This window comes from Micromys minutus (genome assembly GCF_963924665.1).
Source record: "Micromys minutus genome assembly, chromosome: 12".
Lineage (NCBI taxonomy): Eukaryota > Metazoa > Chordata > Mammalia > Rodentia > Muridae > Micromys > Micromys minutus.
In genome coordinates this window covers 7,636,936-7,664,913 of record NC_137981.1, presented here as the reverse complement: position 1 = coordinate 7,664,913, position 27,978 = coordinate 7,636,936, and the positions used below count along the sequence as shown (strand labels likewise).

General features: G+C 39.8%; 1 protein-coding gene across 2 annotated transcripts in view; it reads right to left on the bottom strand.

Moving 5' to 3' along the window:
- Positions 1-319: 319 nt before the first annotated feature.
- Positions 320-27,978, bottom strand: part of NGLY1 (N-glycanase 1) — a 54,019-nt gene continuing 26,360 nt past the window's right edge. For both annotated transcript variants that reach the window (XM_080925993.1, XM_080925994.1), the window contains exons 4-12: positions 26,950-27,115; positions 20,807-21,029; positions 17,944-18,065; positions 16,843-16,988; positions 15,437-15,547; positions 12,986-13,150; positions 9,840-10,025; positions 1,324-1,501; positions 320-985 (exon numbers count right to left, since the gene is read on the bottom strand). In XM_080925993.1, the coding sequence (XP_080782119.1) occupies positions 810-985; positions 1,324-1,501; positions 9,840-10,025; positions 12,986-13,150; positions 15,437-15,547; positions 16,843-16,988; positions 17,944-18,065; positions 20,807-21,029; positions 26,950-27,115 (1,473 nt within the window). In that variant the 3' untranslated portion in view covers positions 320-809. The remainder of the gene's footprint in view (positions 986-1,323; positions 1,502-9,839; positions 10,026-12,985; positions 13,151-15,436; positions 15,548-16,842; positions 16,989-17,943; positions 18,066-20,806; positions 21,030-26,949; positions 27,116-27,978) is intronic.

Sequence of the window (27,978 nt, the reverse complement as noted above, 5' to 3'; positions counted from 1 at the left end):
CGAAGCTTAAACTACGGTGACCTACTCTTTAGCATATAATGGCATGTCTCAGATAGTATCTGCCTTCTGCTTAATGGCTTCAGATCTTCTTTACATCGCCCAACTTTCTCATACAAAACACTTTCAAAGCCAAGAATATTTCATTCAGTGAGGTAGCTTATAACTCAAAGGTAAAACTATCCAAGTTCCCATGCATTAAGGATCGTGCAATGTATCTCTAATAGACTGTTAGTAATAAGTGGTGTGTACTGAGGGGGCTCTCAGTGTTCTTTATAACCACGAAAACTTGGTTTTAGGCAAGGTAAGCACTGAAAAGGTATAAAGCAAAATAATCGATTTTATTTTTAAACTGTTCATATATTTACAATGATTAAAAACCTCCATGTATCATATAACATAAAAGATACTTGACTTTAACAGTTATTCAAAATTAAGAATGTTAGGAAAATCTAATCAGAAAGTGTTAAGTAACTAGAAGCCCCAGGTTGCAGCACAGTCATAAACAGCATTTAATCATGAATACCATCATTTTAATTTACAACTCTACTAACAGTGTTCAGATTACAATTTCATATGGTTACTTTATGCCAAATTCTAGTTACAGGCAGAAGTGAGCATTTAATTGAAGATTTCTTATGGTCCACACTATGAAGATATATTTTAATGAGGATTACATGATGTACAGCCAGCAAAAGAAACCTGTTGGACAGGGTAGTAAACTGCCAACTAGATACACACTGAGCTAATACACTACTGGAGGCCATGGCAGGCCCCTGACTGTGGCCAGCATTTCCCTGAAGTTCAGGCTTTCAGAGGTCATTGAACGTTATGATTATCTCCAAACCATTTTCTCCATGGTCATTTAAGCTCTGTCTAAACAGCTGGGTATGTTGCCAAGCAACGTCTCCATCTCCTCTGCTTAACTCTGCTTCTAATGTAACTTCTGTGGCACCAGAAAAATCATTATAGGAACGGAGATTTTTGTCTGTTGGAGGGAAAAAAAATTTACACTTGAGTTTTGGTAGTTTGAAAAGCGAGAAGAATTTTCAAATGCACCTCTTATAGGACTTATACATTTTAAAATCACCCCTTAAAAACAGATATTATTCTTTATAGAAGCAATATATCCTTTGTAACAAAAAGGTTATTTTTCTTCCTGTGATTTTTTTCATAACACACACACACACACACCTATCAGTCTGTCTAATATAAAATGAGATGAAATAGAGAATTTCACTACAGTTATATGAGTAACTCTTGGCACATCTCAATGAAGTGCACACAGTCCAGAGTCACTTCCTGTGGACCCCCAGCGGGACCTACCTCCCAGCAGGGTGACTTGAGCTGTCTCAGATCGCAGTTTCCACCTCACAGATCCAGTCTCGAAGCTTTGGCTACTTGTTCGGATGGAAACATTATCTACTTTTAGACCAGCTGACCCACACTCAAACTTCCAGGAAATATAAGCAAAAGATGATCCTTCTTTTCGGGCCAAATAAACCTAAAAAATTTGGGGAAAGTGGGAGGAATTTTCAGAAGAAATCAAATTGTGTAGAAAATGAGTCTTGCAGAATACTTTGAACAAAGGGTCACTAAAAATGATATTTTCTCCACTAAAAAGATTCTTAATGCTATTATTTTTCTTGCCATTAGCAATAGTTCCTGTGGCATCTTTTCATATTTAAAAAGTTATTATAGTACATATGTCCCCTAAAGTCCAATCAGTTTACAAGTTTACTGCTTAAAGCAAACAGAGAGGAACAATGCTGAACATGACTGTCCTTCCAAATTGTTGCCTCTTGACTCATCTTCTCAGGTCAGGATTTTAAAACACACTTCCCAATGATGGTGAGGCCACAGCCTCTCCATGGACATGACACAGCTCAGCCAACCAGTCAGGGCTGTGGAAGTGACACACAGGCCTGCCTGCCTTTCCAGTGCACCTCCTCTTCTCACTTTCACCAGTTATAGCTTGAGGTGCTCAGGACTACTGGCTGTTTCCAGTATATCCCTGTCACAGCCACCCCACCATAGATGTCAGGAAACTCACATCTATACCTGAGCCCTCTGTAGCCCAACCTCCTCACTTGGGCCTGATCCTAAGAATCTCACTCTATACTGCTCTTGTCTGTGTTCTCCCAATACCTCTATGTGTCTGTATTAGAAGAAATGCTCTGAAAAAGACCCCTTCCTCACTACGCTGCACAGCCGTGCACAGTAACATCCTTTCTTGCTGCCCATCAGATTTTAGTTTTAGGTAGTACATCCTTCATGCATCTGCCTAGTCTATGTACCTCAGATTGCAGGCACTTGCTTTAAGTCTATCAGCTTCCAAGGCCTTCAAAATTTCATCATGCTTAGACTTGCCAAACTTTCCTTACTTCAGTGTAATTATTTGTGTTTTTGTCTAATGTAACCACATCAAAAGGACTCTGTAGGCATAAGCTCTGGATTCAAGGGGGAGGGGAATTTCTAATAAACATAACATACTTATTAAGCATTAAAAGTATATAATTATATATAATACACATATGTGGACAGATATCCAAATTAGACTGGTTCATTTAGAAACACAACTGATACTCATTAGATGTAGAGCAAATGCCTGAAGGACCAACTGTGAAAATATCTCCCTGTATGCGCTACTTTGTCTTCTAGTTTCTATCATCAGGTAAAAATAACCATGATGAGCACTTACTTGCTCTATTTTTCTTTCATTAAATATGCTTGTGTGGACTTATTTTTGCCAATTTGACTCAAACCTAGATATATTTGGGAAGAGAGAATCTTAATTGAGAAAATGACCCTTCCAGAACACTCCAAATGGCAGAAGAAAGTAGAATATAAAGAAAAACCACATTGTTCTATAGCTCTTAGTTCATATTCAACAATATAATTAAGGTTTATATTAATATACCAGTGGCTGCAAACAATAACTTACCAATAGGTAATGTGCCAAGTAGGAGATGTGACAGTGTTGCTAAAAACCATGTCATAGCTATAGAAAAAATTCAAGACACTAATCTGATAACATATGACAGAAGCTCTAGCTAATGATGATAACTTTATTCTGTAACAAAGTATCTGGAAGATGGAGCTGCATTTGGGGCACATTATAGATGAGGAATGGTCTTTAAAACCATCTAGGGATCTGGTCTTTCTTACCAGATTCTCCAGGCTACCAATGGTTAGAAATATGAAAAAACTGAATCAGCATTTATAAATACAATACCTGTCAATTAAAAAAATACTAGGAAAATCAAGTACTGATCAAGATCTCCGGCCCTAAATACATCTAACTTGAAAAGCAGAAAGGCAAAAAGTAGTTCACTTTAAAAAAAAAAAAAAGCAATTTAAGTTCAAATAAAAGTGTATGAAAAATGTGAATGCTACAGAAATTCATCTATTAAAAAAGGGGGGAGACACACTTTTTAGCTAAAGCCACAAAACAAACTGGTTACATATATATGCATGAAGGTAAGTCTATGAGTATTGCCTTGATTAGATGATGTGATAGGGCCCAAGTAGGGCATGCGGTACTTTGTTCTGTAAGAAAGCAAGCTGAAACTAGCCCTGAGGAATAAGCTAGTGAGCAGCAGCCCTTCATGCAGATGGACTACAAAGTGGTACAATGAAATACCCTTTCCTCCCCAAGCTGTTTTTGGCACTGTTTTATTACAGCAATAGAAACTCTAGCAAGGACAATACCTGTTAATTTAAACTGTTAGCATACTGCATCTACTGAACAATCTTGCTTTAAGAAGATGGCTCAGCTGTTAAGATGTTCTTTCAGAAGCTAGGATTCCATTCCTAGCTTCTATATAGAGTGGCTCACAACTTCCTGCTTCTCTAATTGCAGTGAGCTGACTCCCTCTTTTGCCCTCACTGCCACAGGCACCTGTGCTCATCTGCCTAGACCCATACACACAATTTAAAAAAAAAAAAAGATAGGGGCTGGAGAGATGGCTCAAAGGTTAAGAGCACTGACTGCTCCTCCAGATATCCTGAGTTCAATCCCAACAACCACATGGTGGCTCACAACCATCTGTAATGGAATCTGATGCCCTCTTCTGGTGTGTCTGAAGACAGCTACAGTGTGCTCATGTACATAAAATAAATACATCTTAAAAACAAACTTGAAAAAAATATAAATTCTTTTAAAAATCAGTAGGCAGAGGCAGGCAGATTTCTACATTTAAGGCCAGTCTATTCTCCGCAGCAAGGTTCAGGCCAGCCATAGTTAGGCAGTAAAACCCTGTCTTGAAGAGCTTTTCCCACCCTCAGATTTAGATATGTATGGTCAACCACTGCCTTCTGTTATTAGAGTCAGATGTACGAAGCTATCAAGTGCTCCACTCAAGGTCAAGACAGTCTCACTACAACATTCTCTATTGTTCAAGATTTCCTACAGTACATGGACATTTGATTTCTTACAAAGAAGCCAAAACCATGCAATGGAAAAAAGAAGGCACCTTCAACAACGGCGCTGGCCTGACTGATGTCCGTATGTAGGAGAATGCACCCCTATCCATACTGATCACCTTGAACAAAACTCAAATCCAAACAGATCGAAGAAGTCAAATAAAACCAGACACACGTGGGGACAGCCTTGAGCTCAATGGCACAGGAGACCAACGGCTCAGGCTCTATGGTCACCAATTAATAAATGGGACTTCTTGAAACTGAAAAGCTTCTGTAAGGCAAAGGACACTATCATTAGGACACAATGGCAACCTACAGAGTTGGAAAAGATCTTCACCAACACTATATCCCACAGAGTGCTAATATCCAAAATATATAAAGAACTTAAGAAGTTAAGACACCAACAAACAAAATATCCTAATTGAAACATGGGGTACAGAGATAAACAGAGAATTCTCAACAGAGGAATCTCAAATGATCAAGAAGCACTTAAAATTCAGCATCCTTAGTCATCAGGGAAATAAATGCAAATCAACAGGACTCTGAGAGTTGGCTAAGAACAAAAACTCAAACAATAGCACACGCTGGTGAGGACGCGGAACAAGGAGCACTCCTCCATTGCCAGTGGAGGTGCAAACTTGTACAACCACTCTGGAGATCAGTCTGGCAGTTTTCCAGAATACTGGAAATAGTTGTACCTCAAGACACAGCTATACCACTCCTGATCATATACCCAAAAGATGTACTTACTCAATTATGTTCATAGCAACTTTATTTGTAACAGTCAGAAACAGGGAACATCCCAGATGTCCACCGAAGAATGGATAAAGTTAATGTGGTACGTTTACACAGTGGAATACTATTCGAGTTATTGAAAACAAGGACATCATAAAATTTTAGGCGAATAGATAAAACTGGAAAACATCCTGAGCCCGGATCCAGAAAACCACACATGTATATACTCAGTTAGAAGTGGTATTAGCTAAAAAGTACAATCCACAGACCCAGAAAAGCTAAGTAACTATCAGGGCCCAGGGGAGAATGTTTGACTCTCACTCAGAAAGGAAGGTGAAAGAGGCATCAGGAGTGGACAGAGAGAGTGGGCAGGAGAGGAGGGAACAGAGGTGGGGATCAGGTACTGCAGAGTGGGGGCTGAAGGTGAGAGGGCTGACAGGGAAGGGAAAGCAGCCGGGGGCATCTCTAGAACAAGATGGAGACCCGGGATGGCAGAGACTCTTCAGAAGATGTGGGGTGACCCTGAGACTCCAACAACAGGAGGTATGGAGTTTGAAGTTGTCACCGCCTGTAGCCAGGCAGGACTTCTAGTGGAGAGAGGGGGACACCAATCCACCACAAAACCTTCAATCCAAACTTTTCCCTGCCTCCAAGATGCACAGGGATAAAGATGAGGAGATAGATTGAGGGAATAGCCAACCAATGACTGACCCAAACTGAGACCCATCACATGGGAGGAAGTCAGTCCCTGACACCATAAACTTGGCTCTGCTTGTAGACAGGAGTCTAGCTGAGAGGCTTCCTCCCTAGGCTGATGCTGATGCAGAGACCACAGTCAAACATCAGGCAGAGCTCAGGGAGTCTTGTGGATGAGTCAGGGGAGGGACTAAGGGAGCCAAAGGGGTCAAGGGCATCGTACAGAGCCCATGCATGCTCTTTGGCTGGTGGTTCAGTCTCTGTGAGCCCCATGGGCCTGGGTTAGTTGGCTCTGTAAGTCTGTGTGTGGAACTAACCAGCACAGTCATAGGCCCCTTGAGGCTTGCTACTGTCATTCCACACAGAATGCCAAGCACATCTGTCAATACGCATGTTTGGTGAGTGACTAAATGAAACATTTTTGACACAAGTGAGTATAGTGATAGGAAAAAATCTGTTTAAATGTCTTGAGTTTGAGATGCTTACAAGCCTGTGCAAGCTCTGAGCAGAGGGGAAGAAAAAAATAAGACAGTGCACTCGGTGCAGATTCACTGCACATATCCCATCATGCCTTCTTGCCTTCCCCAGTCTCCACTATACACTGACTATGTACTAGGCATCAGATACATGACCACGACAGGACAGGGGAAGTGACAGAAGGGCTCTAACAGAGACCAGTCTACTCTTACACACAGCTACCGAATAAATGTGAAGGCAAGATGCAAGGTACAGAGTGAACCTAAAAAATGGTGAGATGTAACATTCAGTTGGCTGGGAATGAATATTAAGCCAAACTCTGATGACAAGGAGTCAGTCAAAAAAGAAAATAAAAGCGGTTCTAAGGAGGACAGACAGTTGCAGGGCAGAGCACAGAGCGAGGCTGGACGGGAAGCTAGGGTGACTTCTGGAAGAGCTCTAAATTCAGGAGCAAGTGTTTCTCCAGGATAGACCAGTGCACATGCAGGTGCCGTGCAGACCGGGAGATGAGTTAGGTAATTGTTCACCTGGCTTTTAAAGGTGAGATGCTATCACTTGCCTCCCCAAGAGTGATTTTTGTGTTCTTTTTAATTCAGATATTACTAAGCAATGTATTTGGAAACTAGAAAATGTATTTATTAAGTCTCTGGCCTCGGGAAGCAAGAGTCTCCAACACCTTGAGGACAGTTGGTTGTTACCCACTGTGTGGGATGTTACCGAACAAAGGAGAGCTGAGGACCTGAGTGGGAAAGACAAGGTCTGATGACAATTGATACTCCGATTTTCTCTCATCCCTCTCCTCTTTCCCTCCTTGTCTCAGCTCTCCCCTCTTCTCCCCTCCCCTTCCTCTTCCCTTTCTCTTTCTCTTTCCTCCTCCCCTCTTCCTCCGTTCCCCCTCTCTCCAAGATTCTAGTATTTTTATTGATTTAACACTATTTTCTATAGTTAGAAACAGATTCACTCAATGAAGTACTGTGCCGTACTCTACACTAAATCACACCAGGTCTCAAATAGGCATATCTGCTTTCTGTTTCATGGCCTTTGTAACATCACTGAACTCCTCCTACAATGTACCTGCTCTGACTAGTGTTCTATTTTGTTCATGTATCAAAACAGAGCACACATTCCTGCTGTTTTGATGAACACCTACTCATCTTTCAGTGTCCAGCTCAAACACTGCCTCTTTGGAGGAGATCTACCCAACTCCCACAGCCAGAGCTAATTACCGCAGTGTTTCCATAGCAATGCACTGCTGTCCTTATTATAGCAGTCTGCATGGGGGCTAAGATGTCTGTAAGACGGTGAGGAGAAAGCTGATAAGATGCCTGGTGTACATGCCAGAGCTGCCCTGCTTCTCAACACCGCACCTTCTGCCCACACCATCATTTTCTCTATTATCTTCCCTAGCAACACTGCTGGTTAGGGAGAAACATGAGCTTTCTTCAGCTTAGCAAGTATAGACTAGTTTCTAAGCAGGCAAAATTTCTATTCCACTGGGCTTTTGCTTGTAAAATGTAGGCTAAGGGCAGTCTTCTACCAACTACAGAATCATTATAGACACTGAAATCCTAAGTTCTTCTTTGTTTTGTTTTATTTTTGCCTTTTTCCAGACAGGGTTTCTTTATGTAGCCCTCACTGTCCTGGAACTCATTCTGTAAACCAGGCTGGCCTCAAACTCACAGAGATCCACCTGCCTCTGCCTCCTGAGTGCTGGAATTAAAGGTGTGTGCCACCACTACCTGGAGAAAGTCTTAAGTTTTATTGTTTGGTTTTCGTGCATTGCTTTAGCTAAGTAAAACTACTTGCAAAATTGCAAGTTTAATAATCCCATAACCTATTTTCAGTTCAGCAAAGGGGATCCCCACTTTATGGTTAGACACAATCGTTTATTTTTACAGATGGTGTATGTGTGTATGTGTGTGAGTGTGCGTGTGGGTGCCTGTGCCTATGAGTGGGTGTGGCTAGCCTCTTCCTTTATGCTCTGTCCATTTCTTTTGAAGCAAGGTCTCTCCCAAAATATGGGATCATTATTCCCCAGCAATATACTGCAGCTTCTGTCCGACTCAAAGCTGGGGTAATGGGTACGTGTGGGACGCCCAGCTTGTTTCATGGGTGGCTGAGTTTGTGATTGTATGACAAGAGCTCTTAACTTCTAAGCCAGCTCTCCAGCCCCGATTATGTATGATGTAAACTCAACTTGGTAATAGTGCAGCAATAGGTAAGTTTAGAAACAAAAGCTCATAAGTGAATCTGAGAAAGAGTGTAGACCTTGTTTGTTTCTCTGTACCGTATAGTAGATGCTCATGAGCATGGCACCTTCATTCTGTGACTTATGTTTTTATCTACCGGACATCTTACAAGTGAGCAATGTCCCTTTAAATATTTCTGTATGTTGATTTTAAAGCTCCCTATGATTTAATTAATGTCTTGGCAGGAGTGGGGGACAGCTATCAACAATATGTTTGAGGTATGAGACATTTAGGTGGCTCAGTGGGCAAAGACCCCTGAGCAGGTCTGCTGACCTGTGTTCAATCTCTGGAACTCACATAAAGGTGAAAGGAGAGAAAGAACTTCATAAAGTAATCCTCTGACCTTCACACATGGCCCATGACATGTGTCACCACTCTCTGCCCTCCAACATTAATGAAAATACTGTATTATCTATTGTCATGTGGTTAACATAGACTATGGTATCTCCAAGGAATAAGGATGCTATAAAGCAAAGCTGTCATTCCTCTTTGGTAATATGACAATAATGTGCAATCTAGGATGGATAAGTGGATGGGACTGAAGTGCAGCCTTCATGTCCTTATGCTTTTAGGGCACAGATAGGGAATAACCAACACTTGGGCTCAACTGCTCTCATCCTAATGACATTTATGAGATAGTCAGCTTTCTGGACATTGGACTAAATCTATTAAAACTCACTAGAACCTAGTATGTAGTAGGCTGGTAATATATGGTTGTGAAGAAATTAAATGGTAGCACTCTTACGTAATTCTTACATAGTTATATGGTGATCATGATAGTTATTGGTCACTTATCTTTTTCTAAAAAAAGAATTCAGGCAGTGGTTAAGAACATTTGTTGCTTTGCAAAGGAACAGGGTTCAATTTCCAACACCTACATGATGGTTCACAACCATCCACAACTCTAGTTCCAAGTGACCAGATGCCCTCTTCTGACCTCCATGGGTACCAAGCATGCACCTGGTGCACATACATATATGCAAGCAAAATACAAACATAGAATAAAATGAAAAAAGTCTAATAAAAATTTAAAAGTATTACATTTGAACACTGATAAAATAGATATTTCCATGATATAAGTACAAGAATTTCTAATGCATTTTTGATTAAATACTGGAACCATGTTTTTCTTTCCCCACTTAAAGAATTATCCAAAACAATTCTATCAGTTTCATATCATATGGAATTGGAAAAAGAAGATAATCTATAACTGCTTAAACAATAACACAAAATTTAAATACTTTTTATGCATTAAATTACCATGTTCCAGTCTTTCTCAACTTTTCTGAATATGGATTCCATTTTCCACACACCATTCTCCCATCCAGAAATGTTTGTGTTGTTGTCCGAGACTCGGATGTAACGATCCCTCACAATATCATAACGGAGGTGAAACTGCTTAGACATCTTTTCATTTTCAGAAGGGATGAACAGAATCTCCTTTCTCTTAAAAAAAGGCAGAAATTCAATATTCAATGTTGTGAAGACACGAAAACAAAAAGGTGCTATGTGCAGTATAGTAAACTAAAATAAATGATATAAACTCACACTGATACAACACAAGGCACTGCTAGAGAGGAAGCATAATTTAAGGATTACTTATTATCATCTACTGTGGTGATGTAAGTAAGACGTGGCTTCCACATTCTCCTATGTTTGAATACTTGGTTTTGTTTAGTGAAACTATCTGGGAAGTATTACCCTCGTTAGAGGAAGTGTGTTGGAGGAGGGAAAGGGTTTAAGTCTTGAGAAGTCCTCCAAGGTCCTCAGAGAACTGTCTCAGTGCCACACCCGCCCACCTGCCTGCCTGCCGCCATGCCCCCCTTCCTTGTGGTGGTGGACTCCTTTCCTTCTGGAATTAAAAATCCAACTAAACTCCCTTCTACAAACCACCTTGGTCATGATGGTTTGTCCCAGAATAGAAAACCCATCTATCTACATAAACTTATTCATTCTGTCCTAATTTCTACTCTGCCACCTCCATCTGTGACCCTAACACTAAAGGTCACTACCAGCTTTGCACTCTCAACTTCTTTATCTGTGCTTTACACAGATGATAGTGATCTCAAGGTAACTGAATAGTCTCCAGACACTGCCAAGGCCCACTAGAAGGCAAACCGTCCACTGTGGAGTCAGCAATCTTTGCACTCTCAACTTGATATAAGTAATTACTCCATTCAGAACAATGGGGTACACTGCAAAAATATCTAACAAAAGTATGTGCAAGTGTGCATCCGTGTGTGCAATGTTATAAAATAGTATAATTAAGTGGGTGTGGTGGAGCAAGCATAGTTGCAGTCGGTACTGGAAAGGCTGATGTAGGAGGACATCAAACTGAACTATACTGCAAGACCTTATCTTTTAAAAAATAGCAAAACCCCTTATCAGTTCACATATAAAAGAGAATATATTTCTCTAGCAAAATCTGTCTATTTGCTGTCAAAGGTATATAATTATATAATATAAGCAAGTTATTATTTTTATTTTTTGGAATCTAACTTTAGTAAGTTTTGTTTTAGCTTTCTCAATTCTCTTCCTATCTTCTTCCTTTCTCCCTCCTTCCTTCTTTCCTTTTGTGGCACTAGGGAGGGACCAAGCACCTTGAGAATATGAGCATGCACTTACCTCTACAACCCAACATCCTCTTCTCTGTTTTATCAAAGATATTTCAGGCTCTTGCTCTCTTGGCCTCTTGCTCTCCCCCCCCCCCACCCCCTCCTCTCCCCATTTCCTTCCTCCCCCCTCTCCATGTGCTCACGGCCAGTCTCTGCTTCTCTACTCCTCTTTCTCTCTTAAGTCCCCTCATGACCTGAATAAACTATTCTGTACTGTTAAAAAACGGATATTTCAGAATGCTAACACAAACCACAGAGAAGTGTTTGGGAAGATTATCTATTGTCTTACAAAGGATAACTAATTGTCAAATTGAAAAAAAGGATATTACTGAATGTAGCATGTATGCAAAGAAGCAAAACAACATGTAATATTGTTTATTCATATTCATTAAAAATGGAGACCATGCTGGTCTCCAACTTGAGATCCTCCTGTCTCAGTCCGCCTAGGGCTGGAACTACAGGCACATGCCATCCCTCTGAGCCTTCATAAAATGAAGTTAAGATAAGACCTTCCTTTCTGGAAACAACATCAGCAACACTTTCTTCTTGCTCCAAATGACTGGGAGGTTAAGGTGCAACTCTTTGTTAGGGCTGACATGCCTTTATGCTCAGTTTTAGAACATCCATTTGTAAAGCAGGAGTCAGTGGTTTCTTTTTAAACCCATGGCACTAAGATGATCTCCAGAAACTGAGAAATTCTCAAAGTTTTCAAAAGGGGATAATAAGCTCATTCCATGACCCAGTTTGTATTTTTAAAGTTTAATCAGTGTACACCCGTGTAAGACGAAGCACACTCACTGCAAAGAAAAGGAACTGAAGACCTAAATAATGTCCACGCTTTCAGCCTAGCACAGCTGTGAGTTAAACGAGCTCTCTATTGGCTAAATGTAGATTCAGATGCCTAACTGGCACTGTGTCAGCAGTGACTGGGACTATTTGTTGAACTTGGCTGTTCTATTTCTACAGCTAGAGCAACCTTACTAACAGCTTGTCACAGGTCACAGGATGAAATAAAAAGCAAACACAGAATTTTCTGGGACTCTGGGAGATGAAAAATGAACAACAATGGCATTCTTAGATAAAGGTGACATAAAAGTTTAATTTGTTCAGAATTGTTGAGTTGTCTGGTAACAATATGTGATGGGTCATTTTCCCTTCAAGCACTTTTCATTATTTAAGTTCCTAGACTCCATGTCTGCTGAATAATGCAGCAATGCTTCTTGAAGCTCCCTAGGTAAGAGGCCTTTGTGGCCTTTGTCTCCCTGCACATGGGCTTCCACCTGGCCCCTGACTGGAGTTAAGCTACACAGATCAGTTCCAGTGCAGTCATTCAATTTCTATAGACTAAACATGTGAGAGCAACCCTGCCCTTGGTCCTGAGGCCTGAATCCAGGGCCTCACACGTGCTTGGGGAATGCTTTACTGCTGAGCTCCTCCCTTACACTTCTTTTCCCTTTGATACAAGTTTCACTGATGGCTACACTGAACTTGTAATGTTTCTGCTTTAGCCCTCTACCATCTAGTGGTACAGGTGGGTGCCAACAGAAACAACTACATAGTAATTCCTACAGACCAAACAGAGAAGATTTTGAAAGATTTTGAAAGACTACTAAAGCAACTGATTATTAGAAATGTGTCTAGTTTTAATTTTAGATGGAGGGAAAAAATGAGATTTAAATTGTGTTCCATATTCTGAATCTATCCCTGTATCCCACTCTTAAAAGCTCCCAGGAAGAAAGTCACCCAGGATGTGAGTATGTCTAAGTCAGCTTGCTGGGCGACAACACATACCTCTAGGCCAGTCTCCCCTCGGGCCACTCTCCAGGCCAGTGACCCAGACACTCTTCCACCAAGCTCTCCAGGTCGGGGGGTTCTGGGAGATATAAATTCAACAAGCTCCACAATTATCCTCTGGAGAAGTTCTTTTCTTCTGCTTTCCGATAATGATAACTGCCTCTGTAATTAATGTTTAAAATCAGAGTTTATGAGATTACAAAAGTCTACCTCTAAGCAAAATAAAAACTGAAGAGGTATTAAAAGAAGTAATAAAGTTTATTCCATGCTACTTAGACAATTTAAAACTATGGAAAACTTAATTTTATATGTTTTATTTTAACAGATCATTTAGTATCTATTCTAAACTCTCATGACCTAGATGACTGCAGCTTTAAAGTGGGAGGTAGCACCTTCTGTTCTGCTTGTGACAGACTAGCTTGTGTTGTGCCAACGGCCTAGCTAAGACAAGCTCCGACACATGTGCACACACATGCAGACAGAAAGAGGGCTGGGGAGAATGACAGTATGCATAAAATAGGAAGCTACCGAGGAGACGGTGTGAGAAACCCAGGGCAAATGAACTAATGTGAAGGAGCACACGGCACCCCTTCCCCTCTCAGTTACTAAGCAGTATGAGAAGAGATGAGAAACAGGAACAAACTGTGGGCTACAGCTCTGAGAAGTAACACAGAATTTCTAGCAGAGTGGAAGGCAGGCAAATCAAATCAAATACAAAATGCTCCTGCCAGGCTCTCCCGATTTCCAGGCCAGGGTCTCTGCTAGACTGAGATGTTACCATACACGTCAGTCAAGAGTCAGGTATAGGTAGCTGGCTTCAGTTTTGCTGTCAAGCAGAAGAGAATTAGTTGTTTTTTTTAAAGTACTGCAAAACTGCATATATATACAAAATACTATCAACGGGTTATAAGACTCTTCCATTTCAGACGCTTCCTTCTTCTTTTCCTCAGTAATCAGTATAACTACTCCATGCCTTACTTTAGAACATTCCATCCATGAACATGTGGGTACATTTATATGTACTCAAGATACAGTTTGAAAATTAGACTGGATACTTTTTGATTCCTCAGATGGGGGTCTCACCATGCAGTTCAGGACAGCCTGAAAGTCACTCTCCTCCTGCTTTAGCCTCTCAATGACCAAGACTGCTAGGATCACACACATTCACCAACATGCCTAGCAATGACATTGCGTGTGTGCGTGCACATGTGCCCATCATGTGTTCAAGAGTGGAAGTCAGAGGTTAACATATGTATCTTCCTCTGTCTCTAATTAACCCACATCTCACCATCATACCTAGACTAGTGATTGGAAAGCTCTGGGGTCTGTGTAACTGGTCAGAGCTGGGGTTACAGGTAGAGGCTACCACATTTATAGTTTAAGTGGATTCCGGGGATCTCTGTGTTTATGCAGCAAGCATTTTATCTACTGAGCTATTTCCCAAGCCCACAACCACATACTTCTTATGCAAATATTACAAATACTGAAATGTTTTTGGGAATTTTGAGAAAGAATGTGACATTTAACATAAAACATCCTATAATACTTAAATGAACTATGCAAAAAAATTCCATGAATAAAGACACTGGCTTATTAAAATAGTCTTGCTGGGAAGATATTACTACTCTAGGAATTTCAGTGGTGGCTGTGTATATAGCTCCCTTGGGAAACTGTTTGCCTAGGATCCCTAAAGTCCTGGGTTTCATCCTCTGAATAACATAAACCTGGGTGTGGCAACTAGTTAACTCGAGAATCAGAGACTGTAGAGGTCTCAGCACTCAATGGACACCTGTATCTCACGTCTCCCTGCAAGGCTTGGGAGTCAATGAAGAAGAGAGGGCAGAAAGTTTGTAAGAGACTCTAATCAGCAAGCTTTCCAGACACAGCAGGGAAGCTACACATGTAAACCTCACAGTGGTTATGACAGCAAACATGAGACCTGTGTATATACTCAAGTCTGACAAAATACCAGCATGGAAGAAGGGAATGAGAATGAAGGCTAGAGAGCTATTAGGATGAAGAAAGTTTTCCTGAAGGGTGTGACTCCTGGTGTAGATCAAGCTCTAGGCCAGGCCTTACACCCAAGAGTATTTGGGCAGCACATATTAAGACAAACAAAAACAAAACTAAAAACAAAAAACAACCCTGAAACAAAAAAGATGTCATGAGTGTGTGGGTGGGGAGTACGGAAGGAAGGTGGGTCTAGGGATAGTTGTGAGCTAGTAAATATTAAAATTCTGTATGGAATTCTCAGAGAACAAAGGTAATTTTTAAGAACTAGGTATGCACTAGCACAAAAAGATCTCAAAATAATAGGAACTATTATCCTAGCACTTGAGGTCAAGGATAAACGAGATCTTTTTCAGTAAGTAAATAAAGAATTAAAACTGGCTATTTCCAATATGTAAAATTTCAAATGTCCTCTTTCAAATGACAGCCAATGCATACCTGCTTATTAAGCCCATTAATAGTTTCTCGAAGTAACTCTTCTTTAAGCTTGGTCCTCCTGGACATCACCTCATCATGCTTACAAGAGTACCGCCAGGTGACATCAACCACCTAGAATCAGTGACAGAACACAGCTATTTAACAAAATCACACTGTTTTTTTATTTTTATAATAACTACAATTCAATGTACTCTTACATGTAACTCAGAAAAATATCCTTTGCTACAATTTAAAAACCAGAGCTGAGGGTATTGCTCAATAAAAAAAAAAAAAAAAAAAAAAAAAAAAAAAAAGGAAGGAAGGAAGAAAAGCTGAGCATGACAGATTACAACCACAATCCAGGACTAAGGAAGCTGAGGCAGATCCTCAAGTTCAAGGCCAACCTCACCTGCCACAATAAAACAAAATGAAAGTGAGAGACATTGAAAGAATAAATACATTGAAAAGAATACATTTTAATTTTTTTCAACAAAATAGTGATAAAGGAAAATAATAATTTTCAGAATGTTAGATTTTCATAGTTTAAAGCTGCTGCCACTGCAGAATTAAACAAAACTTTACCCTCGTTACTGTATTATTACAGAACTGACTCCTGACAGAGAGGACAAGTAAAGGGGAAAGTCCAGTCTCCTCAGCCATGTACGCCGGGACAGTTCATTAATCTACATGCTTAGAAAAAGTCTCAACTAACTAGAACAGAAAAGGCTCTGAAAAGAAAACAGAAGAAAATTATTGTCATGAAGCAGACAAAACTTTCCTTGATAAAACATGAAAAGCATAAATCTTTAAGAGAACATTCTAAACTTGACTGCTGATTTCTTATCTTTTACCATCTAGAACACATGAGGCAAATATTAACACATAATTCTAAAAAATGACTTATATAAGAACATCAAAAGAAACCTCGAAACTCAGACGGGACACAGGTTGGAAGATGGACTCAGCGCATGCTTCAGGACCTGTGCTGTTAGGGAAACACACACACTCGGAAAGCACAACAATGCTCTCGTTGGCACAGCTGGACTTAAATGGTGAAGCCACACTAAACTCTGGCAAGGGTGTGGAGCAACTAAGTCTCATCATGTGCTGCTGGGAGAAAATAAAATGGTGCCATTGCTTTGCAAAATAATTTGGCAATGACCCAGCCACTCCACTCCTAGGCAAAGAGAAAAAAGCAAGTACATACTTGAATGTTTGAAGCAGCTTAATGTAAGATTAAAAACCAAACTCACTCAATGTCCATCTATAGGTAAATGGATCCAAGCATCCCTTGGATTCCCACAGGGAAACACTGATTTCAATGAGTTTACGGTGTTTACAAATGACAGACAAAACCGTGCCCTGTCAGTGTATGTGGCCATGTAGCCAATATACTTTGAAGGTGTGCATTTTCTCTGATGTCCTACCTCATCTTTAGAGAATGCTATGATATAGGAAAGCTTCTTTCCCCACCCTATTTCATAAAGGAGAGGTTTGTCGCAGACATCCTCACATGCATCACAGTGCAGCCACCGTTGCTGAGACGGAGAATAGACTTCTGTCCAAACATGGTCTACTCATGTGGGAGAAGTGAAAGAAAAGGGAAACAGAAGTTTATAAAACAAGAATGACTTCCAAGAACTGTAAGTAATCCTCTAAGAATCACATAATAAACCAATTTATAACATTTAAAATCAAGTTAATTAGCAAGACCATTTTGTGGCACACATAATTGTACCATATTTGTAATTAAAATGTAGTCAGTTTAAGTCTTAACTAAAAATGATATATGCTGTGACTGTAAGACAGACAGAGCTTTCAGAAGAGCGTCCAGACCACCAGGCTGTGAAGGAATGGATGTGACGTCTTAAATAACAACCTTTCTGAAACCAGAGGAGGCCTAACAGAGTATCTGTTTATTCATTGTCTACATTTAGTTTTAAAGTTGAGTCTCATTAGTAGGTAAATGGGTACTAAGGCTGGTTTCAATCCTCCTGCCATAACCCCTCTTGAGTGCTTGAGGCTCTATATCTGATTATGAGAGAAGGCTGTTAGCTGAAGGTTTCATTTAATTCTAAAACAACAGTGGAAACAAGGAAAACCCTGCAACAGGGGCAGTGACTTTCGACATGGACCTGATATGAGTTGTTTCTAATTGAAGACTAAGTCAGACACCAAGGTTTTCCTTTGTGTCTGTAGAATGTAGTATGGACTTACGCCATCAATTACTACAATCCTTTAAACAGGACAGCATGCTACTACACACATTCCCATCCACACAGAACAGGGCTACTGTTACTGTCAATAATGGGAGAGGAGTCCAGGTAATGGGAATGGGGCAGCTGTGCTACAAGTGTCACAGAGCCTTGAGAATGCCTGTGAGGTTGGTCCTGCTGTTGCCTTAGAGAAGGCTAACCGAGGCTCAGGTGATGAGACAGAGAAAAGGAGAGGCTCAGGCTTAAGCCTCAACTCTAAGTTCCCAAAGCCCATTTCTTCTCTTGTTTCTTCCTCTCCTACCCACGCTGTACCTGTGTAATCCCATACATATCGAGCTTCAAACCCTAGTGCACGGCAGCACAGCGTAAAACAATTGGCCCATTCACCACAGCGTCCACATCTTGTTTCCAAAAGTTTCTCTGGGTGGTTATATCTGGTTTAAAAAACAACAAAAACAACAGCTGTGATTCATGATTAAAATCCAGTTTTTAAAGAATTTAAATCACTTGTATGCTAAAACACCAACCATGATTTTTAGTTTCTTATTTTAAAATATTGATTAAAGCACTTAGTCTATATAAGGCACTGTGCTAGTCTTTGTGAACCATGATTAAAAGGTGGAACTGTCTTCAACTGGTATAGCTCGGTATATGCAGTCAGCTTAGTATTAATGAAAAATGGGTTCTACCACTTCAAAAAAGGTAAGTGCACTGATTAGCCTATCCATACTATCTCAAACTCGGAATCAGTGATACAAGCCATGCAACAGCTAAGACATAGGAGAATGGCTGGAGAGGGGAATTTTCACCTTGGCTGGTTTCTAAAAATGTTTAGAAGGGCAGGTTTTCTAAAAAAAAAAAAAAAAAAAAAAAAAAAAAAAAAAAAAAATGTGATTAAGATATTCAACAGTTCTCTTGCAAATAAATAAGCTTACTGTGTAATTACTTTTTAAAATTACTCAATGGATTTTACCTTGGGGGAGGGGCAGGGGCAGGAGCAGGGGCAGGGATTTAGCTCAGTTGGTAGGATACTTGCCTATCATACATGAACCCTCAGTTCAGTTCACATCACCAAAAAAGACCACGTGGTATTGTACAAGTATCATCCAGAGTTTGGGAGAGAGGAGGAGACTGGGAATTTACAGTCATTAAAGGCCAGCCTGTGCCTCCAAAATAAAACCAGAAGTAGAGCTGTGGGATTAGGGCTGGAGAGATGGCTCAGTGCTTAGGAACACCTGCTGTGGAAAAATAAGGACCCAACTTTGGATCCATTACTCATGTAAAAATCTGGATGTGACCACGCATACTTGTAACCCCAATGCTGTGGGTGATGGAGACAGGATTTCTGGGGCTCCCAGATACCTGTCTTCAGGGAGTGGTTGAACAAAACTTCATTCTCCCTGGCTGAAAACACACCTGGACTCCTCACTCTGCTTATGAGATTTTTAACTTAGTATAAATTCCAGTTTTCTTTTTAATAATGATTTTGATTAATTTTCTAGACACACTTAAAAATGCTCATTAATTTATGAGCAAGACGTCTGTAGCATTCTCCCAAAAGTTATTCCAATTACTAATGTATCACAAGAATAGAGAGCACTGAGATTTTCACTCTGCACTAAGAAGGGCTGGTGTGTGTCTTGTGTTCCAGCTGAACAGAACGGTTAGCCCCAGACCTGGAAGGAAAGGAAGTAGTGCTGTGCATGAACTGGCTCTGCAATCAAAGTCTGCTACACAGATGCTCTGCGTAAGCTGATGAAGCTAGCTCTAACTGAAAAGAGATGTAAGCTTGCATTATGGCATAACAGGGAGCCAGAGCATTCTGGCCAAGTCAACTGGGCTAGAGCAAGAGTGACACTGATACCTCAGCGGTGAAGCATTCACCTGCAACACTGAGGCCCTGAGTCTAGCTCTGGTACCAGAAAAACATAACAACACAACCCCAAACCTGTTTATTCCCCAACTTTTTACAAACAACTACTAGAAGTAAAACAGGCACGTGATTAGAAAACATACTTTGCATAAATACACCAGCAAAACTACCTTAATACACTACTCCATACTATATTGTTAGTTTAGTTCAGCTGCCTAGGGAAAATCAAAAAGCCTCATAAGAGGGATTTAATTAGGTACAGTACTGTAAAGGGGACTGTGTAAGTATATGCTGAAGAAAAACAAAATAAAGCTGGTTTTATATAAGCATTGGTTATTATAATGTTCTTTTATGTATAATGTACGGCTGATTCCAAATTAGGACAGAACTCAGCGCTGAACTCCAACAGAACAGGCTTTTCAACCTTGTGGCACCTTCTTTTGTTGGGCAACAGAACTAAATTTCTCAACTATTGCCTATTAAGAAAAGACAAAAGGAGCTAAAGGTTGAAAAAAGTAAATTGAAAATTTTAATTTCCCAAGTTTAAAATGGAGATATGGTTTTTCAGGTTTAGTAGTGCACACGTGTAGTCCTGCTACACAGCAGGGCTCTGTCTCAAAAAACAAAACCAATCAATCAAACTAGAAAAATGTAAGACTGAGGTAGATATGAAAGTCTGGAACAGAGGAAGTCCCAATTAAAACAATTTCCGCCCTTATAAGTCACTTTTACCCCCATAATTAAGTTGATTTATGATTAAAGGCAGCACTATATTTACGACCATAATGGCATTGTTACCACTAATGCCGTCACCTCAGCACTTCCATACTATAAAGTGCTATGAATATATGTAAAAACGTGTGACTTAGGAGTCAACCAGCTGCATTAAAGGAGACAGCAAGGACTGGAGATTAGCTCAGCTGATAAAGTGCCTGCCTACCATACACAAAGCTAGAGGGTTAGTGCCCAGCACTGGATACACTGTGACACATGCCTACAGTCCTCCCACTCAAGGAGTAAAGGTGGAAAACTCAAAAGTTCCAGTCAGCCTGTGCTACACATGACACAGACAGACGGTAAATATTTTCGTCTCGTCTTACAGTCATCAGTATTCAACAACTCTTGTAGCCTGGTCACAGGACCAGTAAGTCAGTAGGTTGTGTCCTAACAAAACCAGAGAATGTGGATAGGACTAGTCTGCACACCTCTGTCCTAAAAAAATAAAGTCCAGTGAAAATGGATATTAAAAGGCTAATCTGATAATAAATCCTGTTTAGCATCCCACTGAGAGACGCCACCCACCTTGGGAAGCGGTTGCTCAGTTGGCAGGCGTCACAGTAATGATCCTCCACATTCTTTGCGCCCCACTTCAGCTCATCATCATTGGGCAGCAATGCCTCATCTCTAGATCTAGTCTCTCCACCACACTTGCTGCACACAACGTTATTCACCCAGCGGAAAAACTCTTCTTTAAACCAGTGCAGGAGCTCCAGTAGAAGGAAGTCCTCATCACTTACTTTAGTACCTGGGAAGTTAGAAGAGACCCAGTTAAAGCCCACAGAAACCCACAACTTTCGATCTACTTCATGCTCAGACGGGAAGCAGAAATACATGGAAGTGTAAGATGATGATAAAGCTTTCACAAAGACTATGCCAGGAGCGATGACAGATGCCGGGAGCAGGGCTGACACACAGTACGTGGTGTGACTGCGATCACAGCAGGACACTGTCGCCTGTGCTATGCCAGTGAGCAGAGTGTGACACTGTCTCAGGGAATGCGAGTGTTGGGGGGGGGGGCTCAACCTGGAATCAACCCATTAAACACAAGGGGGATAGAAAAATATGATTTTGAAAAATATAGCTTAAGTGGCATTATTCCTGCTTGATGTGTGTAAGGTCAAACAAAAATTCATTTTGGCCATATTGCATGTGCTACTGGGTATATACACAGGTAAATATGAAATGATAAGAGAATCACAGGTGAATGTGTGAATACCAGGTATAGTAAATGTCACGGTGTTAGCAGTTTTAAGATTTATTTTATGGGTATGTGTCTGTGTGTCCACATGTGCCTAGTGCCCTTGGAGGGCAGACATGGGATCAGATCCCATGGGACTAGACTTACGAGGTGGTAAGCTTCTGTCTGGGTACCGGGAATCATGGCCTGGTCTCTGTAAGAGCTTTCTAAATCGGTGATCCACTGTGTAGTAGGATTCACCCATGGATAAGCATATTCCAAAAGACAAATACACAAGCCTATCTAGAGCACACAAAACATCCCCAGCAAGTATGCATGGCACAAGATATTTTGCCCAATTAATCAATAAAACACCATCTCCTATCTATTTTAAAAATTACATTTACTCTTGGATGTGTGTATGCTCATGTGTGCCATAATATACCTGTGTGAAGGTCGGAGGACAGCTTGTGAAAACTGGTTCTCCTGTTATGTGGGTCCTCAGAGAACATACTCAGCTTGTTAGGATGGTGGCAGGTAGCTCCCCTTACTGAGGTACCTTGTCAGCCCCTCCTGCCCCTTCCTGTGTATGTGCTTTACATTATATACATGGATGTATATAGGGTGGGGAGTGGTGGCGGCTCTGCATGCAAATGAAGGCCAGAGAACAATTTCCAGAGTCAGCGCTTTCCTTCCATCCAGTGGTCTCTGGAAACTGAACTCATGTCACCAGGCTTGGAGGCAAACAACTTAATCCACTGGCCTGTTTTGCAAGCCCTTAGCTCTACATCTAATGTTTTGTTATTAAAGGAAATAAAAGTATCTATGAAGGAAATACACAGTATAATGTCAAAATCTAATCATTTGATGTTAATTACAGGTGTTTGAAATAGTATTAACAATACTATGAATGCTGATATCTGCAAAATTGTTTTTTTAAAGTCATTGAAGCCCTTTAATAAAAGGCTTTTGCAATGCACTTGCTCTTTTAAAATCAAGTAGTAAATTTACATTAAGTTGTTAAAAATATCAACTTGTCTAGATATGAAGTAATTTAAAAATCTTCAAATGTGTATTAAAAACACTAACAAGACATGCTGTCCTTACTGAAAGGTCCCCAGAGATGCACCTCAAGACTCTTCCTGCTGCACTTGGCTGTCACTGCCATTCCATCTTTATAAAGAGCTGGGCCACTGACCCGAGCCCACAGCTAGCTTTAGGTAGAACACAATACTGCGTCTTTGTGTTTGCTTCAATTTCTCGAGGGTGACTGGCATCACTGAGGTCTGCTTGTGTGAGTTAACTCTTGATAAACTATACTTTTAAATTTTAGTTCAAAGAATGAACCACAGCCCAAACCAGCTTGAGCTTCTAAAAAAATGTGTATGTGTGTATAGCAAAACAGAACCAGTGGTAGATGAATTATGATAAACACAGACATGCATGGGACATATGTAACATTTTCTTAACTTATATACCCACTTATACGTGAACTGATATGATTCAACCCATGCTGTCTAAGGGTCAACTAGACTCCATTCTCTCCTAGCTTTGTTTGATATATTTCACAAATGTACAAGCATGGGGGAGGTGCCTACAGTTCAGCAATACATAGTGTCTTCAGGAAAACTTGTTTTTATATCTGTTAATTCTCCCCAAATGATTTTGTAAATGTAATCTCAATTAAAATTATAAAAGATTTTTTTCTCAAAAATCTATTTACTACAGGGTTTACATGAAAAGAAGAAGCACTAAATAGGCAACAGCACCAGACTACATAGCTCTGGGACACTTGTCTGAAATGTGCAAGGACAGCAAACAGACACAAAGCAGTACAGGCCTCCGTAGGAACCGCCTCGGCAGTCAGCTGCGTCCTGCTGAGATAGTCAGCGCTGTGTGTATTAGCTAATCTGTCTACTCACAGACTAATGCATATTGTGATAATGTGCATGTTTGTTAAATAGCCTGTTTTTCTTAGTGCATGTATAAATGAACTTACCAATTTTAATAATCAGATATCATATTACTATAAAAAATCAATGAAACAAGAAAGTGTGCTGAAAGACAAACCTCTTTATTCTTTTTGAGACAGATCTTCTATATCAGTCAAAAGATAGTTTAAAAGTGAATGAATGGCATTTAATAAAGTTGGCACTGCATGCGATGGTGCAGGCCTGTAATCTCAAGCACTCAGGACACTGAGGTAAGAAGCAGTCCAGGCTAGCCTAGATATACAGAAAAAAAAAAAAAAAAAAAAAACAAAAAACAAAAAAAAAAAAACAGCTCAAAACCAAAAATAAACACATTAAAAAAATCAAGACAAAATTGTCATGTCCAAGAAATTTTAAGAGATTGGGCTACCCATTAAGTTGAGACAAGTAGTTACCTAGATATTTGGTACTGTTAATATGCTTATTTAAGAAGTCCGCCTTTCTCTAGAGTCCTACAGCAGTTAAGAGTTACAAGATAGCATGTTATAACTGGACACCAGAAGGCCTTGTTAGTGTGTGCATATGTGCATGTGACACACGTATGTATGTATGTGTCATGGTACATAGAAAACAAGCTCAGGTGTTGATCCTCGCTTTCCACATTGGTTGAGTCAGCATCTCTTTTTTGTTCACGGTAAGATCAGAATAACTGAGCTTCTGGGAGTCCACTGTCTCCAGCCCCCATCTGCCTGTAGGAGTGCAATTACTGATATATGCTACTACATCAGTCTCTGTGTGAATTCTGGGGACTCAAACTCAGGAATGCATTCTTGTGTGGCAAGCACTTACTTTCATCCTGGACCATTTCCCAAGCCTCGAAAGGTTTTCTTAAAAGCAAGATACAACCAATAATATAAATTCAGTAATGGAAAACTGTGTTATTTAAAACTTATAAATCTCAGAAGATACACCTAATGAACTAACAAAGAACACTGAGGTAGGGAGTAGTAAAATTCTAATGTCTAGCAAAGGAGATTATCAATCTAGAACACATAAAACTGTCCTACAAATCAGTGACAATACTAATCACCCTATTAAAATAACATCAACACCAGAAGGACAAACTCTTTCTATGAAACAATGTCACATGCCATTGGCAAGTAAGAATTTATACAATGAAAAGGAGGCAAGTTTCATATGCACTTCAGTGGATAGCATTCCTCACAAATAAGACAGACAGTAATCCCAGGGCCCATCTATGCGGAAGTGTGGAGATTAAATATACATGTAGTACAGTGATTACATACATCGCTACTACAACAGGTTACAGAGCCCTAAGAAGATGTCCCTGATACGAAAATGAAAACTATAAAAAAAAACTGAATATATGTGAGATGATAAATTTTGTATAAACTCCACATAAATTAAACTATTTTCTCCACAGAACAACTTGGAAAACAGATTTTTGAAGAATTGCACCATATAAAGGGAATCTTAAGTATTTCTCAATGATGTTAATGTTTTCCAGAACAACATTCATGACATAGTCACATTCAAAATAAACTGAGAATTGTCAGCATCTTCCTCAGCCTTGTCCCTGCAGGTAACAGTATTCTCAGGGCTGAGATATGATGTAGTCACTTTGTCTAGTTTGCTGAAGGCCCTGGGTTCTAGCCTCAGTCTGGGGTGGTTGTATGGAGATAGGAATGTAGTTACTCAAAAACAAGATGTCAGTCAAAACACTTCAATCTACTTCTCACCTCACAATAGAAAAAAAAATGATACATGTTAGAAACTTAGATTTACATCAGGAAATGAAGAGCACTGGGAAAAGAGATTATAGTTAAAAAAAAAAAACATTCCTTTTCCTGTTCTCCATCTACAACATGACAGCACTGTGGTGTAGGACGGTGAAATGCCAGCAGCACCACTGTGGAGAAGAAAGGCACCCTTCACGAGGTGCCTGCAGTATGCGCAAGTGACTGGGACTCTGAAGACACAGACATGCTCATTATAAAGCATGGCAACCACTTCCCCGAATATATAGTGACCTAAAACTATAGTGCCAAACAATAAGATAATTGGAGAATTATTACAATTACATAAAAAAGCAAAAACCCCACAGCCACAAAATATTAACAACTAAAACCCTAAGACTATTAATGTTAACAAATGATTATAAAGGTCAAAACTATTTTTCTGGGCTGTTTAAATGTACTAACTCATTTCTTCTTTTAATTATTTTTATTTCCAAATAGAAGAACAGAAGTGGGTTGCTCAGTGTAAGTAGCAACCCCAAGCTTATACAGAGGCAACTGTTGTAAAATTATTCTGCACCAATAAATAATATCTAATAATAAAAACTGTTTTAAAAACTAAAGAATGTGGGTAGAACCACTTGCCTAACAGACACCAGACACTGGGTTCAATCCGTATCGCAGTATAAAAAACAACACATAAAATTAATACTTGCTGTGTCCTCCATAAAGTCTACTTTCCCCACAGACATACATATACCAATATCATAATAAAAACGCATACGTCAAACTGACATTTTTCAAGGATGAATATATATACAAATGCCCATTAAAAGATGTTCAACATTATTGGAAAGGTAAATCAAAACTGAGATGCTACCTTAGCTCTATTAACACTGTTATTATGTATATAAAATAATGTATAATAGAAAATATGTTTTATATATGAACATATAAATATACATATATAAAATATCTATTTATATGTATATACATAGTATATGTGTATATATATACATACACACACACACACACACACATATATATATATATATAGAAAGAGAGAGAGATTAGCTGCTGAAGGAGATAAAAAACTGAAATCCTGCGCACCACCAACAAGAAGGCAAAAGATATATAAACAGGTACAGAAACTGTAAAAAGGTTTGGTAATTCTTCCAAAAAAATTGAAAATTAGCATATTAGCACTGTCAAGTTAAAATGCCAAATAATTATAACTAAGTCTCAAAATGATTTTTGTTCATTTTCATAGCAGCATAAGAATTAAACATGAAAGCAACACAGTGTCCACCAACGGATGACGACACAGGCAAGACACGGATGCACACATACTGGGTCACCATCTACCTCACAGCAGAATACAATCTACAGCATGTTGTCACATGATTAAGTCTTGAAGACATTACACTAGACCAAATGAGCCAACCACAATGCACTTACATGCAGTAGAGCCATCAAGAACAGAAGCAGAGTGGAACAGTGACTGCCAGGAGCTGGGGTTAGGGAAGGGCAGGGCGGGCGTAAGGACAAAAGGAAGGATGGTGATGAAGGGCATTCAGCAGCAGAGAAGCTCTCAATAGCAATGAACTGTATCCCTAAAAGGCTAGGATAGGAAAATTTCTTCACCACTGTTACCACCAAATACTTTTTAAAAAAGCAAATATATGTCCATTATTGTTATAGTCCTTAAAAATCCATATAGGTCTACGTCATTATTAAATAAAGGCACTACTATTTAGCAATGATGCATGATTAGCAATAAATCATTATGGAAGCTACTACCTTTATCTAACTTTCTAGCTCTGAACAACTTTTCCTGAGATTTTCTTTTTAGATCACTGACTGGGATACAAGTCAATGCTTTCTCCTGGAGGACAGGATCTTCATAGAGCTGCACATGCTGAACGTTGGACTGAAGAACTTTTAAGATGGTTAAATCACCAAGAACCTAAGAAGAAAAAAAAAACTACAGTTAGCTTTTTACAATACTATGGAAATAATATAATAATGCTGTGGTTCTCTGATTTCATAGAGACAATTAAAATTCATCAAAAACAATTGTATCAATACCTTTACAATACTAAGATCTGGGCCTGTCTATTTTCCACTGTGTATATTACTGAAGACATACATTTGCTGTCTCATTCCTAATCATAAGCTCTGAGCAAAACAGTGTTCTGAGCTGTGCATCTTTCAACTACAAACCCTTGGAACATGCGGCATCACAAAGGAGACAGGATATTACACACGGAGAATACACCGGAAAGAGGAAAGGTGTACGCATGGACTAGAGGGGAAAGCAAGGCAGTATGCCCACCTGAAAAAAGTGTTGACAGAAAGTGAAAATTTTCAAAAATAACTGTTAAGGTGTGAGAAGCTAGAGGACCGCACAAGAGAAGTGGATGGGCAGGGTCTGTGGAGGAGCAGTGTGTCATCTTACTCATCTCATTATAAAGAAGCCTGCCTCTTGACACGGCACCCTTAGAGTCCCGAAAGAAAGTTCCTCATTAAGTCCATGCCAGGTGCTGGAAGCAAATGCAGCTGGCAGGCTCCTAGGCTTTGCCAGGTAAGGAAGAGTCTACAAAACTCATGAGCCACAAGAAAAGAAAAATGTGTTAGTATTAGTATCAGAAAAGCAAACCCTACTGAAACAATGGAAAACATAGCTGAGGCTGAAGAGAAGTACATTTCCAAGACCGAGGGCACTAATTATAAAGACATCCCTCCAATGGGGTTATTTATATCCTGGAAAATGTGCTGACAACATTGTGAGTGACAAAGCATTTTGTTTCACGGCACACTGTGAAGCTA